The sequence below is a fragment of the Furipterus horrens genome, unplaced genomic scaffold (genome assembly GCF_987537825.1).
Source record: "Furipterus horrens unplaced genomic scaffold, mFurHor1.1.pri manual_scaffold_10, whole genome shotgun sequence".
Classification (NCBI taxonomy): domain Eukaryota; kingdom Metazoa; phylum Chordata; class Mammalia; order Chiroptera; family Furipteridae; genus Furipterus; species Furipterus horrens.
Genome location: NW_028327180.1, coordinates 95091957 through 95110958, shown reverse-complemented (window position 1 = coordinate 95110958; position 19002 = coordinate 95091957). Strand labels below are relative to the sequence as shown.

Below are 19002 nucleotides of genomic sequence, written 5' to 3'. Positions count from 1 at the left end.
GGGAAGGTTGGAGCCGGCTGGAACTGTTGAACCGTTCCCTTTGGGGGTCACTTGGGGGGTAAGACACACACTTCTAATTTTAGGGAAATAAAGTGCACAGCACAACTTCCTTATTTGCCTGTCATTGGAGGACTGCGGAGCTTTATAACAGAGGGAGCCTCTTTTCTGTTTTATAGGACGTTCCATTCAGCTTGCCTGGGACGGAACTGTTCTGTTTGGTTTTCTGGTACCTTTAGGGCGCGCACAAGGGGAAATCTATAAGGCAAATGGCGGTGTCCCTCCTGGGCCCCTCATCCATTTGCAGTGATGACCCCAACGAGGCACAAGCACTGCGCAGTGGTTTTTTGTTTCTCAAGGATCCCAGACTTCCCGATGCAGAAGAGAGTGAAGAGCCCAGAGTCCAATGGACCCAAGGCCCTACGTCCTCAGCTGAGTGTGAAGAGTGGATGCCCATGCTTTGGGCTCACGGAGGACACAGGGCATGAGTGCTGGGGAAAGTGAGGAGAAAACCTCTCGGCTTACCGACGGAGCAGTCGGGACCCATCCAGTTGGGATCGCAGCTGCAGAGGCCCGTGTCGGGGAGGTAGGTGCCATGCCCGCTGCACTGGTCCGGGCACTGGACTCTCGCCAGCTCACAGTTCAGACCACCCCAGCCAGGACTGCAAAGGCACTCTCCATTGACACAGACCCCGTGGCTGGAGCAGGTGGGATCCAAGCAATCAACTGAAAAAAGATGAAGAGGAAAACATGGTCACGCACTGGGGACGGGCCATGAGACTCCAGAGGAGAGCTGAATGGACCAGCGGGTCACCAAATCCTCCCCCCCCCCCTCATAAGCAAATGCAGGAGCCGGATAATACTGGTGTGGTCCCCTGAAAGAATTCAAGGCTTGTTATTTGTCAAAACACCAAATCTCAAACTTGAAGAGGAAAAAGGGCATTTCTCATGCAGAAATAGGAGGCATCTGATATAGAGGTATCCCATTCAACCTTCAGAACCTTGCATTTATAAACATCGGTGCCTAAATTGAACACTTCAGAGCTTCTAAGCAAGAAATGTGAATACGGGTGATATCTGCGTATGCGGTATTGGCAGGCCCAACCGGGAGAGGAAAATAGAGAGGCTCATTCTGACTCCATTCATACTGGCTTTCAGGAGGTAACAAAAGACTGAAAAGAAAACCAAGAAAATTCGTAAACGATTGACTTTCCTAATTGTTTCACTTAGGCTGAGCCTAAAATGAGGTTTCATTGCCCGACCCTGTCTCTCCCGAAGGAGTTAGTACTATAAATGTGTAGACCAGAAGATGGGAGGGTTGGGTGTGGAAATCATCCAATGGGGGCAGCCTTCCTACAGAGGATCGTGAGTAGACTGAAGGGGTGAATCTCTTCGCCCGTGGCACTGACTCTCTACCACATAGTCAATCAGATTACTTACTGGTCAGATTCTGGTTGCTGTTGATCTTGCCAATTTCATGGCCTGCTATTTGCCCATCTCAATGATCAGAGTAGTTCTATAGTCAGTGGACAACATTAAGGTGATTCTGAAATCAACTCGACGAGAGAAAAGTGAGCTGCGAAGACCAGTTCTTGAGGATAGGACATTTTACATGAGAACGTGACCCCAACCTTGAGACATCCTTCTAGCCAAGGGTGGGTTAACAGGACTTTTTAGAAGACCAGCTTCCTTATATTCCTAGGAGTCTGGAGAAGAGAGCTCTGCACACCGTGGAGTTTATTTATTGATCTGTTTGTTTATCTATTTATTTATTTTTAGAGAGAGGGGAAAGGAGAAAGAGAGGGAGAGAAACATCACTGTGTGGTTGCCTCTTACTTGCGCCCCCAACTGGGGACCTGACGTGCAACCTAGGCATGTGCCCTGACTGGGGATCGAAACAGTGACGCTTGGCTTGCAGGCCGACGCTCAATCCACTGAGCCACAGCAGCCAGGGCTTTGCACACCATGGAGTTTAGATGGAGGATGTGGGAGGTCCTGCAGGGGTCCGGTGTGACCCTGTGGATCACCTTATTGGACTAAGACATACATCTCCTTCACTTCAACAGCTTGGAAATCAGGCCTGTTGGCCTAGATGAAAGCATTTGCTTCTGCCGTCTCCTGGGGGCACAGCCGGCTTGAGACCTCTTCCAACTTTTCTCTTGAAGTGTTTTGGACCACACGGTATTGTAATCCACTCCCTCCTGTGTGTGCGTGCCATCTTGTGGTTCAGATTCTCAGAGCAGGTTTTCATTTTTCTCCTTGCCCAATGGCAAGATTAAAACATGCAAGATTTTTGGCCGTAAATAGTTCATCATGACATTAAGATGGTTAATACTCCGGGGTCTCAGCTTCTTGTAGGCTAATGTCTTTTTTCTCTTTCTTATGGTATACACTGTGACGGTATATTTTAAGATTGCTACATTGGCTATAAATATGACATTATGTAGATTATCCATGTTACAGATGACTTCATTCTGGGGGACATCAGACTTGAGGAATTTGGATTTGTTAGAAATCACAATATTCCATGAAGTTTCCAAAGAGTACCCCTCGTTTGAGGCAAAGATAAGAATTTTCAGTGTTAAGAGATGTTCCTTAGGATTCTACTTGGATATTCTCGGGAAGATACTATTTATGGAAGTCAGTTCAAAACTATTTGAGCCATGGGGAAATAGAAGCCACCCTTAAAAAAAAAACTCAGCTATATATTCTCAGAAAGATGAATTTGAGTGATTTATTATTAGTTGAAGTTGTTACGATAATATTACTCGCTCTGGTTATAGTCACTTTAATGTTGAATTCACTGTCTGGGGGATTTTAACTCCTGATGATATGAAACCTTTCTGATACCTATGAATTTGCTTCATTCAGGATGGCAGAGCACATCTCTCACATCTGGATGTAAATGAATGGAAGAGCCAACCACATACACAGAGAAGTTGCGTAATGTCTTTGGTGACTCCTGCCTACCACATGTTAAGGGAATATAGTAGGTGTTCAGTACGCCATTTCTGTAAGAATGAATGACAAATGTTGCTATAAGCATTTGTCATTAATGGGACCAATTTCCAGCGTGAAGGGCTGACTAGGAAAATGGTGTTAATGACTTCTTGCTTTGGGGAAGAATGCCGTGCAATTTGGGATCTGCAAAATATGAACTAATTCATTCAGAATCAATCTTTTCCATATTCTTCTAATAAAAGAAAACCCCTGACTTCTCATTTTTATTCTGTCCCCATTTCTAACACAGCAGAATCGAAATATACACAAAAATATCTCACGTGCCTCCGGAATTACCCTTCATTTATAATTACCCATTTAAAAGGTTTGGTGAGGTGTCAACAGCTAAGAGCTTTCAAAACACTCAGAAACTATATTCTAATCTTTTTCTTAAAAGGATGAAATCAAAAGTAGTATGCAAAAATAAATAAATAGAGTGGCATTTTTCTTCCAGATAAATGAGCTCGCTCTTCTTTCTCCTGAATTACAGTGTGAAGGAAGGAGGAGAATCCACCGTGATTTATTAGCCCAGGACTGGAATGTCACTGAAAGAACCATTTATTTTTATCTAGCAATAGGAGCGACCCCGCTCCCTGGTCAGTGATACGTCAGCACGCCCTTTGTGTGATTCAGTGACTGCGGCTGAGGGAATAAAGAAGTGAGGACGTCAAGGGGAGCAGTTTCACCATGAATTTGAAATTTGGTTCCAATTTCGTAAGATGGTCTTGTGACCAGTCCTTAGAATCCTTAGCAGGCAGAGGGATGATGGCATTTGAAGAGGCATTATAAATAGAAACAGGGTTATACTTAAAAGGGGGACAGTGGCCTTTACCAGGTAAGTACCATGTGCCTTACCAGACCAGCCCCCGGGCAGCTGAGATCATTAGAACTCATTTAGTCTCGGGCCCTCGGAAGGTTTGACAAAAAAGGGCTGTGAATGCAATTTCCATCCCTAAGGATAAAAAAGGAGGTCAAGGAGTTTTACAAACAACAGGTACTATAAACCCCCGAAGAACCATGAATTACATTTATGAAGTTAAATGTCACTGAAAAATGACTCAGCCGTGAAGCTCACATGAAAACATGGCTGACTTAAGCTGACATGTCAATTCCTCGCTCGTCCCCTTCCCCTCCCCGAGGCAGCCCGAAATGGAGCCTCACAAAGGCGTCCTTTCATTTTCTTGAGCAAATTTGTTAATAGCAAAACAATGTTTATGCAGCAAAAATGGAGGATGGCAACTATTGATTTCATTGCCATGGCCATTTGCAGGTAAATTGCTTGAACGTTATGACGATGATGAATATCAGAAATAAAAAAGCAAAATGGAAGAAAAAAATGCTGATCCAGACTTTCTGATTCCATTTCCTATTTTGAAAACAGCCTATGAATCACTCGGTTCATTCTTTTTGGGGAGCAGAAATCAATAGACGTGATTTCATCCTTTCATAACGATCTGCGTGGCTTCCTTGTTCTGTTGGGTGGTTAATTCATTCTGAATGTTTAAGTAAGACTTGTCGAGAGGGTAGGAGCGTTGAGAAATCACTTGAACTCCACGCATCCAGATACGCACAGTCTTCCCTGGAGGGCAAAAACTTCCTAACACGGGCAATGCCATTGCTCTGGCTCTTTCCTCTCGCCAAATGATGGACCCAAAGGTTGTTTTAACCTTTCTCGTCATGTTACTGGCCTGTTTTCGGTGAGTGCAACTTTGCCTCCTGCAATCCACTGAGCTTTAAGAACTTTAACCTTTTAAGCGGTGTTATTAAATCAGTACTTCCTCTATCCCAATTCCTAATTTGGTTTTATGATGCAGACAGAGGGAGGCTACCTTCTATAATAGAGGAAAAAATATCTGTAGTGTTGAGCAAGTGAAGATTTGGGGGTGGGGTGGGGTCAGACTTCTGGGCCCCATCAAGGGCATTATCACTGATATATTAGAAACTCTTAGAAGAACAATGTCATGGAACCTGACTCTTTGTAGTGATAGATCTAAAAACGATGAAAGAGGAGATCTCACACAAAGGAAGCACTTGTGTGCGTCTCTGAGGATAAGTCGCCATCATTACTTTGTCATGACTGGTTATTTTGTATGAAACCCTGGGGATCCATAAGTTAGTGGGATGGGACAATAGAGTCACTTGCATCTGAGAACTTCATAGCACCTGCGGTCCCTCCTTATCGCCTGGGCAGTCAGGAGCGGAGCGAGGACCCAGGCACAGGGTGTCCGACAGGACCTTTTCTGTGCACATATCCTGGGTGGTCATCTCAAGCTGTTTCAAATGGCGTAGGCAGTGGGGTTCACTGTGGGGGGTGCTGACACTTCTTTTTGCACTGGGGACACGGGAGGGAAAAGGCTCTTTCAGGTACGTGGGGACATTTTTATTGGGAGACGGACTTAGAGACCATGCGCTCAGCTGGAAGACCACCACGGAACCAATTTAAAGGTGGGGGCGCAGGTGAGGGGCCGGGAGGACCTCAGCTCTTACCTTCTGAGAAGCTGCAGTTGTTTTTTTCTAAGGGAGAAGCCACAGGTGGACAAGCAGAGCCCATCTTCCATCTTCTGGAAGGGCACACACAGGGAAGGGGGCTGAAGGCGGCGTGTCTGAGTTCCCTTGGCTTCTGGGCACCACAGGTGTTCCCAACACCTTGGTGCCAAATAACTCTTCTGAAAGAACTAACTGGAGTCACCAGGGCTAGTTAGAGCTGGCTTCTGAACACTTCCCGAGATAGGCTCTTTTTCCAGATCTCTGTCTGGGCCTGGCCTCCGGTCGCATTTTGTCAGACTGCACTCAGTGTAGACAGCCCTGATTCTTACCCACGTGTGCTACGGGTCCCTTCAATGCCAACTGGAGCAAGCACCTCAGGGTGGGTAACTCACAGCCGCCCTGCAGCAGATCCACCCGCCCCTCTCCAGAACTCTGCGATCGCAGGCAACCAGGGTGATGTCCCCTCCGGGGTGTCTCTAAGTGACTCAGACACCTATGGCCTTTCAAGCCTGACAGCTTTCTAGTGGTATTGATTTCTGCAGAAATATTTACGCAGACATAAATGGGTCTTCAGTTACGAGGGAGAGTAAAATGATAACAACAGCAGCAATTAAACAAACCCCCCCAAATCCCAGCTCTGGGGAGGAGTGGGAGGGAGAACGAAGGATTCTTGTTTCTTCTGTTCTGGGGAGTTTTAGTAAGTTCCTATTCAGAGGACTTTAAATAAAGCAAAAGAAAAGAGGAGCCCTGGCTGGTGTGGCTCAGTGGATTGAGCACCAGCCTATGAACCAAAGGGTTCCCGGTTCGATTCCCAGTCAGGGCACATGCCTAGGTTGTGGGCCGGGTTCCCAGTTGGGGACGTGAATGAGAGGCAACCACACAGTGATGTTTCTCTCCCTCTCTTTCTCCCTCCCTTCCCCTCTCTCTAAAAATAAATTAAAAAAAAAAAAAGAGAGAGAGAAGAAGAAGGAAGACGGGGGAAGGGGAAGGAACAAAAGAAGGAAAAGCAGCAGGAAGGGGAGAAGGAAGAACAGAGGAAAAGAGAAGACAGAAAGACAAAGGCAAGGAAGCAGTTGAGAAGGAAAAAAAGGAGAGAGAGAAAAGGAACTAACTGCCATCAAGAGAAACGAAACATTCCTTCCAGGACCATCCCAGAAGCCGTCTGTTTTCTATAACTTACAAGGTCCACCAAACTACGCTGTACACCTGGAACTAGTACAAGATCCTATTGAATGTAAACTGTATTTGAAAAATAAAATTTGAAGTTCTTTAAAAAAAATAAAAGGAAGTCCATGAAGCCAAGGGGTTTGCAGTTTCCTGTGCAAAATGTTGACAGTTTCCTTTGCAGCGCACAGAGCCCGGGACTGCGCTCGGGAGCTGAGGTCTGGACCCGCACACATGTTCCCCCCGGCCCCCCGCCTTGCCCAGCCCGCCCGAGGGGCTTACCTTCTTCACAGTGCTCGCCTTTGTAGCCCGCAGAGCAGACACAGTTCCCATCAATGCAGGAGCCATGGCCCCCGCAGGAAGGATCGATGCACTGGTTCATGGGCACGTCGCACTCGGCGCCTTTCCAGCCGCTGTAGCACTGACATGTCCCTTTAGAGTACTGTCCATTCCCGCTGCACAGGACAGGGCAGGCCGCTGCAAAAGCAGAGACAGAGCACCAGGTCGTGAGACCCGCGCCCGAACGGCCGAGGCGGCCGTGCTCCTGGCCAGGACGCTGGCCATGGAGGTGCAGAGGCGTCTTCAGATAATCGATAACCATCATCACCAGCATGACAAAGATGCTGCTGACAGCAGCAGTCGCCACCCCGTAAATGCTTATTATGTGCCAGGCTGGGCACAGCATGCCTTATGTGCAAATTTATTACTTAATCACCACAATCATTCGACGGGGTGGAGGCTGGAATCATGGTCCTATCTGACAGCTGAAGCTCAGGCTGGTGAGCCAGGCGGCCAAAGTCACCGAGCTCACAAGTAGGGGGAGCCGGGTCGGCCCGGCTTTAAGCTGCGCCCTTAACTAAGCTACGTGGACTCGCATGCTGCTGTTATTGCTGGTTTGGGGCCACAGTTGTGATACACTCTCTCTACCCCCCAGCTTCCTTATCCAGACCGTGAAGAAATAACTGCTTCTAGCGCCAAGTGTCACAGGTGTAGTCAAGTGTAAGGATGAAATGCGCCTGGCCTATTAGAACGGCAGGAAGGGAGGGCAGGCTGGGGACATGACGTCTTGAGCAGCTCATGTCTCAGCCGGGACCCTCTTGCACCTGTCCATAGGGAGAAGGCTGAAAATCAGCAGGGACTGTCTGGTATGAGATTACCAATGGTTTTCACCAGTTTGGCCACTGTGGTGCCAATTCTGCCCTTTTAGAGATCATCAGAAGTGGGATTATAGTGGTCGCCTTCAGGCTTTGGGCTTCTCACCTCCAGATCAGCTTTTTTTAAAAAAAAATTATTGATTTGAGAGAGAGAACGAGAAAAACATCGATTTTTGTGTTATTCCACTAATTCATGCATTCATTGGTTAAGTCTTGTAGGTGCCCTAACTGGGGATTGAGCCCACAACCTTGGCGTATTGGGATGATGCTCTAACCAACTGAGCTAACCAGCAAAGGCCTGGATCATTTTTTAAAGGGCCTAAATTTTCAACCTGGCTTCTAGTGTGAACCTAAAATGGGGACATGGCTCCAGACTATGAAACTGGCATTCAGAGACCTTCAGAAATGACCAGCAGAGATGTTTCACTGAGTCCTGGTTTACCCGGGGTTTGGAAGGTACAGGTTCCAAGAATTCTACATGTGCACGTGTGGGTACAACCTGACCAATCTCCTCATCCCATGAAGTGATTATACATCTAATTAGATCACTCCCTAGTCAACGGCTCCACCCCACCGTATCCACCCCCTCTTATTGTCACGTTTCTATTTAGGTTTTATAGTAATTAACTTTCCTTCTGTGAGTGTCTAATTTCTCAACAATATCATAAACCACCTGAGGACAGGAGCAGGTTTATCATTGTTGATTTCCTTCTGGTGCTGCTTCATCAATGCTGGCTTGATTAAGGAAATATTGCTCCTATGTTCTGATAATCAGAGATCCCCAAGGGGCAAGCTTATGGGCAAGCCCTGAATGGCCATTAGCAAAAGATGTGGGAAGACCAATGTCTGGGGTGGACCCCTTTCCTTTTTCTGGAGAAGTGCATGTTTTGTCTAATGGTCAACTGACCTAAATCAAAAATCTCTTAACAGGTGACATATAACTGAGGGGCCATTCCTCCCCCAAATGTTTTATCTAAGGATAGTTGTGAAAACTCTTGGGGGTGCACATAGTTCCCAGTAGAATTCTTATCCTTATGACTCTACCAGGGGAGAATGACTTTAAGGTGAGAACATCAAAGCCTCGTGTTGAATTTAGATGCACGCTGTCTAAATGCAGGGAGTGTGCTTTTTGTTTCGAGGGCTCTGAAGCAGACGTCTGGAGAGTGGCTACCCATTGTGAAGCTCTAGGACAGGGTGGCCCATGTCTTCCTTCCTGCATCTCTGCAGAGACCATCCATTGACCATGGCACCTGTCCCCCTGATTGAGAGAGGGGCTGAAAACCTCCAATGCCATGCCCTGACTGAGAGACTTGCTAGCAGGCGGACTTGGTGTTCAAGAGAAAACTCACTTGCTATTTCTGATCTAGGTGATGCTGAAGATCTCTCCTGGTGGGAAGGCTAGGATAAGTATCCTTTCTTACCCACTTTCACCCTCACACACCCAAACACGAAAGCAGCGCACAGAGTGGCTACACATGTCTCGTGAGATGCAATTCTGAGGTCTGTTTTCTGAGGGTAATATATTAGACAGGCTGTCACGAGTGGCAGAGAGGGTCACCTCAAATCACCACCATGGGGCTTGCACTGCACCTCCCTCCCTCCCAGGGAGGTGGAAGAGGACAGAAAGTAAGAACAAATTATTATTGTCTTTGTTCATTGATATAATACAGTTAGGATTGTTTTCTTCCTTCACATCGAAATGGTTTCTCTTCTGCATATACTCCAAGTGGTGAAAAAAAAAAAAAAAAGGAATGTCGAGAAGGTAAGAATGGATTTTATTTAAAATCAGGTGTCTGGGAAATCAAATTTAAAATGTGACCTATTTAAATTACTCAGGGAAAAACAAAAGGGAGAACAGTCAGGTCAGAAAGTTCTCCACATCCTAAATGCAGTCTTCCTTCCCTATGTTTGCTGCCTGCTCACAGGGAGTGCAGTAAAAATGCAAAACACGGTGATGTCCTCTGGAAAGTGGGACACTCGATGGCTCTGCTGATGTCACATGAAAAAGCAGAAGGCGGCCCTGGTTGGTGTGGCTCAGTGGATTGAGCGCCGGCCTGGGGACCAAAAGGTCACAGGTTCAATTCCCAGTCAGGGCACTTGCCTGGGTTGTGGGCCAGGTCCCCGGCTGAGGGCGTGAGAGAGGCAACTGATTGCTGTTCCTCTCACATATCATTTTCCTCTCCCTTTTTTTCTCCCTCCTTTTCCCTCTCTCTAAAAGTAAATAAATAAAATCTTAAAAAAAAATAAAAAAGCAGACGGCGGGTTAAAGAGGAGTGAAGCTCTCTAGTGATCGATCCATTTGCCTTCAGGGCAGAGTGCAAATGCCCAATGAGCGCCCTCCAGTGGTTGCTCAGCTGACCTGCATGGACTCATTCTCAGACAGCCCAGAGCATGACAGGATGGAAGGCTCAGCCCAGGCCTCGCCGAAGAGGCTGGGTGTGAACCCGGGACCTCCTGCATTAATTAATAACTCTTCTCCTAGTTTCGCTATCATTAGGTCTGTATGGTTTTTAAAAATATCAGGCTCTAGGACAAACAATTCTGACTTCACACCTTACTCAGTAATAGTATGAAACAGAAGTGGAAAGAGCAAGGGTTTGGGAGCCAGAAAGTCTAGCGCACCCTCACCAGCTGTGGGATTTAGGCAAGACCGCTGCTCTGTTCTGAGACCCCATCTCCCCTGCAAAAAGTCGTCTCTCAGAGTCGGTGACGTGTTAAGTGAGGCCACGCGTTTGAGGACTCAAAACGGGAACTGACACCTGATTTGCAAGGAACGGATGTTCTCTCGTGAATTTCAAACTCAATTTCCAAACCGACTCCGGGGGTTAATAACACTAGAAGTGTCCTGGTTCTCAAACGTGCATGTGCACACCCACATATGTATACAACACACACATGTACACACATGCCACCACAGAAGAGCATTGGGTGATATCACCGGGGAGACCCGATCCCCGCCCCCATCTGCTCTGACTGTGGGCAGGAGGTGGGTCTGGAGTCAGGTGCACAGCATCCTCCATCACCTGCTCTCCTCTTCTAAGGCTCCCAGGAGCAGAACATGGTGCAGTCAAGCTTCTATTTAAAATTAATTAAAATGTTTGCACAAAATGACTACTCCTGTTTTACTAAATCTAGTAAATGGAAGCTCTAAGCCTCCTGCAGAAGAAAAATAAATTACCATTGTCACTAACGGCTGACAAGCGAACAGGCTGATGACAAAAAAAATGACACAATTTAGATTCAACTAAATGATGTAAAGCTCATTTTAATGATCAAGCCAGAGATTTTTTTTTTTTTTTTAATTCCACCAAAGTTCTTGGTAAGGGATGAGGTGAGTTATTGGTGTTATTTACTTGGTAGGAAGTAACAGGCCAAGCCACACAAGTCCACTGTTTGAAGCAAGACGAGTCCTATCTCCCTGGAGCTTAGAGTGGAAAGAATACCTGAAGGAATGGTAGTGATGGTTGAACGGGCTTAATCCTGCAGGCAGAGGGGGATGCCCACATCTCGACAAGTCACTTGTGGGCTGGGCTAAATGAGCAGAGGGAATTTCAAATAATACATCTTTTAAAAATGACTTGAAATCTGAGGAAAAGCCCTTTGGGAAACAGACTGGAGACTACCTGAACCTAGCACTCCGGGTAGATTGTCAAAATAGCACTCAAAATCTGCTGCTCTGCACCCCACTTAGTGAATAAATAACCTAATAGGTGTTAGTATTGGTTTGGCCCAAAAGTCCGTTACATTTTTTTCTGTAAAATAAAAGACACATTTTTCATTTTCAACAATAACTTGATTGATCTGGATATTTTGAGTATGTTGGCTGTCTCCCGCTATTGGCTTCTAGTGGGTAGAGGCCAGGGGAGCTGCTAAACACCTTCCAATGCGTAAGCTAGCCTCACAGCAAAGAATTGTTTGGCCACAATGTCAACAGTATTGAGAAACTTTGCAAGTCACTTTTGACACGTTCGATCAGTCACAGCATGTTCTCCATACACTGCACTAATCTTTATTTTTGCATTTCAGTTGCGTTTTTACCTTTCCTGAAATAATAAAGCATTATACACTGAAAATGTTGTGTATCTTCTTCCACCTTCAATATTAGTTCACCAATTTTGATACGTTTTTTAAAATGCAAGCTGTGGGACAGCTGTCACAATACAATCTGACAAGTTTGTCTCGAATGAAGTTAAAGACAGCTAAGCACCACTAGAGCCATTGAATTGAAAAATCGTTAACGGACTTTTTGGCCAATGCAATAGCTGGGTTATGTGGCAGGAAAACATGATGGAGAAATGAAGATGCCTTGATTCTCCTGACACAATTGAGAATATAATGTTTGGGCCATGGAGGTGATGCAAATTAAATTCAGTGTCTTCGAGACCAAAATTGGTGTCTCACTCTCTTTCCAGACTGGACTTCGCTCGGTGCTAAGCAAAACAGTGTTAGTGAAGTGAGTCTCACTTCTTGGTAGGTCCCTGCAACTGGCAACACATTTGGTAGACAATAAAGTCTGAGCTCTCCTGTACACTGTACTCAAGAAATCAAGAGGGAAAAGAAGGTCAGATCTGATTACATGAAATTTAGATCTTCCATACGATGAAGAAGACTCTACACAAAATTAAGGGATGCACAACACTGGGAAGAAATACTTTTGAATGCATTTTACAGAATAAAGCTTGATATGTGAAGTACACAGAGTACTTGCTAACCAATAAAGAGAGACAAATGAATGAAAACCTGGGCAGGGGACCTACACATATGAATATAAAAAGCCAGCCTTGACTGGTGTGGCTCAGTGGGTTGGGCACCGTCCTGCAAACCGGAAGGTCACTGGTTTGATGCCTGGTCAGGACACATGCCTGGTCTCTGGTTGGGGGCATGAGAGAGACAACCAGTCAATGTTTCCCTCCCTGTCTTTTTCCCTCCTTTCCGCTCTCTCTAAAAGATAAAGAAAGAAAACCTTTTTTAAAAAGCCAATTAAAGTAGGAAAAGATACTCAGTATCATTAGGAATTAGGCAGAGATAAAACTAATAATGAAAGAGGATCCCTGGCTTACCTGGTTGGAATAAAAAAACATCTAAAAGACCAAGAAGCCTGCTGTGGCCGAAGGAAAGGCAGTCTGTCAAACACAGCTGGTGGGCGCATAATGGGTCACTATCTGGGGATGTCCCCGGTTCACTGTGCCCAACCAAGGAGCCTGTTGACCTCAGTGCCTCAGTCTCCCCCCATCTCCCGTTAAATAGACAGAGCAATAAAGGACTTCTCGTGTAGGCAGAGTGAAGAAGTTCGAAAGCAGAAGCGAGGAATGATGATAAAAATACAAATGCAAAGATCCCCGCCATTCTGATCACGATGGTCACCTCCAACCAGAACAGTCCCCCACGTCCTCCCTAGATCACTCACGCACTCCAGCAGGACCCCGGGGAAGCGAGGAAGCCAAGGGGCACTTCTGATAGGCAGGGCAAAGAGTTCGGGTGTGCCTGCCGCCTCCCTCCCGTTCTTGAATAAACAAGAAAGTGATTCCGGGATGAATTTCCAGCAGGACGAAACCCCCACCAGGTGTGGCAGATCTCTGAGGTTCAGGAGCCGTGTGGGGAAGAGAAGCCCATGCTGACTTAGGCACGCAAGTATAGATGCTTTAATTAATCCGGGGTGAATTTAATTGCTTTCGTTAAGTGGAAATCGGGTTAAAAATGATGCAGAGCATGCTGGGGTGTGTTAAAAACATGACATATGAGCTGGATGAATCGATAAATTAAAAGTGCACAGATGTTTTAATTAAACCCAGGGAAGTTAACGAAGACCGCCAGAGACTTTTAAGCCTATGATTAATTCAAGTCATTTAAAATACCTGTAGAGATACGGGGATGTCTCCATTTTGAGAGTTATAAAAGTTCGCAATCGATAAGTGCTTAAGCTGTTTTTAAAAAAGTCTTCAGTTCTTCGGTGCGTGTGACTGAATAGCATTAATTACATAATGAATATTTAAATTCTTCAGAGTATACAGTAAGCATTTTTGCAGCTCAAGACCAGACTGAAGTAACTTTTCATTCTTATTGCGTTTCAAGCATCGGGTTGAGTTTGCAAATCATGGGTGTCCACAAGCGTGGAAGCTTCCTGACGACATGGAGGGCCTAATTATTCACGGCTGTTAGACCAAATTTCCCTTCGCTTCTTCCCAGCTGTGCGACTGTACATACTTTATGCTCAGCCTTGATTTCTCTCTCTCTCACATGGGATGAGGATCCTGGGGCACCAACCCCACAGTGTTTTTATGAGGATGAAATGAGGTAATGTCTATATGGTTCCTTCCCATGGAAGAAATCTATAGGTAAGTTTTCTTTTAAATCAGCATCGTTACTAGGAGAAAATTGTTTCAACTCATCACATTTATAGAGTCCAGAGATGGTAGCGCACCTTCTTCTGTGTCAACCATTCCAGCCAGCCACCTCTCTGCAGACTGGGTCACTTCCTAACACGGAGGCTTCTCTAAGGCACCCAGCTCTGCGCCCTCCGTCTCTGGCAAGTGTGCCCCAGGTGAGGCGCTCCGCTGTCTAGTAGCTTAAAAAGGAAGAGAGTTTCTACTCTCAGAGGCAATTTCACTTGGGGGCAGGCTGGCTGATTTATGCCCCGAGAAGTGATTTTTGTTCGGTAATGCAAGAAACACGAGGAACACTGTGAGCGGCCGGCTGCTAGAGGTGGCAGGTCTGGACTCTCGTGAGGGCAGCAAATAAAGGCACTGTGACATTGGGGTATGGGGAGGAGGGGAAGGGGGGGCAAGTCTCCTCCCTCTGCTCCACAAGTCAGGGGCGGAGGGGAATGGAAGGTAAAAGAGATGCTGCTGCTCTCGGGTCTGTTCTCTTTGGGTTGTTTTAGAAGAGTTCAAGGGCAATGTCATCGACACTCAGACTTGAATGTGCACATGAGTCCTCTGGGACCGGGTTAGAGTGTGGATTTGGCTCCGGGAGGTCTGGCGTGGGCCCTTAGGGTTTGGATATTTAAGAGGCTTCCCAGGCTGATGCTGGGGCCCCATACCCACCGAATAAGTAGCTCTGGGGGGAACCCGGCAAGCCGCATCATTCTGATAAGAATTGTCCTAAACCATAACTGGTCATGCGCCCTGACTCCTGTGAGCCCTGGTCTCCCCGGCTGTGAAATGGGATGATCACGATGTACGAGCATGCTGTGAAGGTGAAACAGGATCATTCATGAAAAACTCTCCGCACCGCGCTTGGCATGGACTTTGGCCGCAGTATGTGGCAGGTGGCTTTGCCAAGTGCGGCTGCTCAGTCACTTCCTGCAAAGCATGTACCAAGTGCCGCTGCTTCAAGCCTCTCGTCCTGGGCTCTGCTGCCAAGAGCTTCCTGCAGGCTTTCTCAGTCAGGGGTGGGAGGAAGGGGAGGCGGATGTGGCCTCACACTGCAGTGGACTGTGGAGCAGCTTCTGTGGGTAGCGGCCACAGTGCCACGCCTGTCTGCATGGATGAGGACTGTGGGGGAGGCTGGCTGGCAGAGGAAGACAGGTTGACAGCTAGAGGGTCTGAAGGAACAAGGAAGGTGCATCCCTGGTTGTCCCAGGAAGGACAGTGGGCCTGAGCATCTTTCCCTGAGAGAGGCAAGGCCAGCTGGAAGGGGGCATGGCTTCTGTGCTGGGAGGACCCCTTCCCCATCAGGGAGGGGACACAGGGGCCTATTATTCCTCTCCTGAGTGCACAGGTCTCCTAGGGGACTGACTGATGAGATGGAAAAGCAGGTTCTAGGCGGAATTAGCCACAAGAGTCAGACACTGAGCTGTCAGTGGGGACTTTCAGAGTGGTCCCTGCCCTCCACTCAGGGGTCACCCAGCCAAGCCTCTCCCCTGGGTGGCCTTTAGGGCCACAATCCTCAAAGTCAGCCAGACACAGCCTCAAAATCTAGCCCTGCAATGTGACCACAGGCAAGTAGCTTACTTTCTCTGAGGTTCTCTTTCTCCTATAAAATAGGGATAATAAGATTTTGTTGGGAAGATTCGTCGGCAGCCGTCCGTCTCGAGAGACGATGGTGTAGCTTCTTAAGAGTCCATCTGCACTGCCGAAAATGGCTGTGCAGTCCGACTCGGGAGTGACATGGTATCTGTCTCCTCCCGTGTTGAATCGACATCTTGCGATGACGCTGAAGCTACAGAGCCTGGGCAGGGTGATATGGAGGCTCTGCTGTTGCCCATGCAGCAGACCCCCCCTCTCTTCGCAGCTGAAGGGCCCAAGGGAAAGACGGAGTCAATACAGCTTGGCTTCAGGTGCGCCGCAGGAGTTGCCGGTGTTGACTACAACATCAAACCGCCTTAGGGACTCCGGCTCCGGATTTTCTGTCGGGGTTTACTCCCTTAGCCTTTCCCCTGAAGAGGTATGCCGCAAGGCAGCGGAGGTTTTTTGGAGTCAGAGTTTTCCTTCTCTGATGTACCCTGACTGGAAGATCGAACCAGCGACACTTAGCTCGCAGGCCGACGCTCAATCCACTGAGCTAACTGCTAGCTAATATTTACAGAGTAGTTAATACACGCCAGGCACGGTTCTATACACTTCACATGTATTTACATTTTAGTCCTCACAGCAATGCAACCGGTGGTAGTGCTAAAGTCCCTGTCTGATGGATGAGGAAACGGAGGCTCAGAGAGGTTAAGTAATTTTCCAAAGTGCGCACAGCTAACCAGAGGAGCATGAATTCCATCGCTACAGCTTTCACGCTCAGTCACTCCGTTCTGCTGAGGCAATGCAGGTGAACTGCAGAATAAACGGTGTTGCTGTTCTGTAAACCCTTTTTCATTTCTCTTTTTCCCCCTCCGTCTCTCATTTCCTCCCTTTGCTTAAACCTGTGCCTCAAAACTGGCTGACTTATCACTGATTCGTCCGACAAATGGGAATCTTGTTTTCCAGCATTCTCCTTTGTTTTTGAATATTTTACGACGATGTTTCCATTTCTAGTCATTCCTTCCCCTAAATTCAAGTCAGCAGACCCTCAGAGAGCATCCCGGGCACCCGATTAGATGCAGGGAGGTATAAAGAGGAAGCCAGCTGTGTGTGAGGCAGCAGGAGAATCCGACGTAACTGCCCAGCTAGAAGATGGCACACCCAAGACAGTGCCAAGCCCCGTATGACTGCAGGGTCCTATCTGGGGCTGCTTCAGGGAGGTGTGACCTGTGAGCCTGACCTGCAAGGACGAGCAGCTGTTTGGTAGGAAAGCTTGGGATTGATGAGAACATTCCAGCCAAGAAGACAGTGTGGGCAAAGAGCAGGAAGCCGAGTCATGGTGCCGTACGGGGGACACGTATCTGGAACTTACGGTGGATGGGCTTTTAGGGAGATGATGGTGCAAAAATAGCTCAGGTCAAGGAAGACCTTGAACCTCATCCTGAGAAATGTGTTTGTTATTCTCAGAACATGGCCCCTGACCACCTGCATCAGAGTCCCCGGAGGGGCTTACAGTAGTCCCACTCTATATCGCGGTTCACTTATTGTGGCCTCACTATATTGCAGGATTTTAAAAAATGTTATATTTAATTATTTATCGTGGATTTTTCGCTATGTCATGGGATTTTGCGGTACTGGACAGTAAATACTAAAATAAATGTAAGGTTCCTACTTCGCGGATTTTCACCTATTGCAGGGGGTCTAGAACGTAATACCCGCGATAAAAGAGGGATCGCTGTATTACAAATGCACATGCCCGAACCACACACTAGTTCTATGGGTTTGGAATTGGCGGGCATGCGGGAAGAGCCCGGGAATATGCGTTTGTAACAACTTCCCCAGATAAATGTCATTAAACCAAAGTTTGGCAACCACCGTGGGAAGCACCTGGGAGCCCTCGAAGGTGCTGGAGGAGAAGAGCAGCATGTTCCTGAGAGCCCAGAGAGGACGCCGGAGGTGGGAGAAGGAGGATGGTGGCGGCCAAGGGGACAGGCTGGGAAGACAGCAGGAGTGAAGCAGAGCATGTCGGAGCCCGCGCGATAGGAGGAGATGACGCGGGGGCAGAAGTGACGGAGGATCTCTGGTGGCTGGGAGGAGTGTGGTTCAGAGCAGTGGGCTCTGATGTCAGACAGACTTTGTTTCAAATGCCGGCTGTGCCACTCTGTACCTAGTAAGCCCTAGTTTCTGCTTCTGAGGAAGTTGTCTGGGGCTCAAACCTAGACCCTAGCGTGCAACCTCTACAAAAACGGCCTGCAAAGCCTATCTTCCTTAAGCCTCACGTCTTCTGAGGTTACTGGTGTGTGGCCTGGCATTGAAGAGTCCTGGCCAGACCGCCTGGTTGGAGCCCTAGCAAGACCGCTTACTAGCTGAGGGATCTTGAGCAAGTTCATTAACCTCTCTGTGCTTCACTTTCCTCGTCTACGAAAGGGTATAATCGTCATTCATAAGATAGGGCTATGGATGATTAAATAAGATAAGTTTGCAGTTGCTTAGTTCAGTGCTCAGCACAACAGGAAGACCTCGATAGAGGTCAGCCATGATGGCGGTGATTATACTTGGACTTCAGAGTTGGGACCCTAAGAGAGCCTGGGTAGTGGGTACATCTGCCAGTTTAAAGGAGAAAAATGGCAAGACGCCCAGCTCCGCAGAAGCTGGGTAGGAGCTGAGACCAGCCCCTAGAGAGGAAGAGAGGAGACTTTATGTTCCTGTGGTTGTAGCATTTCCAGGCCTCCCTCGACAGCTGTTCAGCGGCAGGAGTTGTCATTTCTAACAGCTATTAAATACGCAGTACCTAACATGCATGGCTCGGGAGGGTTAGGTTCCCGCTGCCGGGTGGCGCTCCAGCTCAGAACCAAAGAAGCCATCTGAGGAGCTGGTGTTTAAACAGAGTCATCAGAAGCCCCGGATCTCCTGGGAAACGCAAGGCTGCTTTCCACACAACCCAAGGAAGCAGCTGAAGTCGATGCGAGCCCTTCAAATACAAGTAAATAAAAGACAAAGGAACCCTCATTAAAAAGCATCTAGCCCACAACCACTAGCATTACAGTAATGAGGAAGCCATGCAAGGGGAATGGAAATAATCAGGAGCTGTAGTCGCAACAATAACTTGAATAATAAGCACAATTATAGCAGCACAGGAGAGGCACCTGATGGAGAACGGTACAGATTACCAGGAAAGAAACGCCATTTTCCCTTCAGCTCGGAATCTGAACAGATTGCTTACTGCGCCGCACGACGAAGGGAAGTCTACG

At 47.4% G+C, this 19002-nt stretch overlaps 1 protein-coding gene across 1 annotated transcript in view; it reads right to left on the bottom strand.

Moving 5' to 3' along the window:
• Positions 1 to 19002, bottom strand: part of LOC150000980 (teneurin-2) — a 612383-nt gene that overhangs the window by 118814 nt on the left and 474567 nt on the right. Inside the window, exons 9-10 of the mRNA XM_090288551.1 lie at positions 6931 to 7125; positions 523 to 723 (exon numbers count right to left, since the gene is read on the bottom strand). Coding sequence (XP_090144677.1) covers positions 523 to 723; positions 6931 to 7125 — 396 coding nt within the window. The remainder of the gene's footprint in view (positions 1 to 522; positions 724 to 6930; positions 7126 to 19002) is intronic.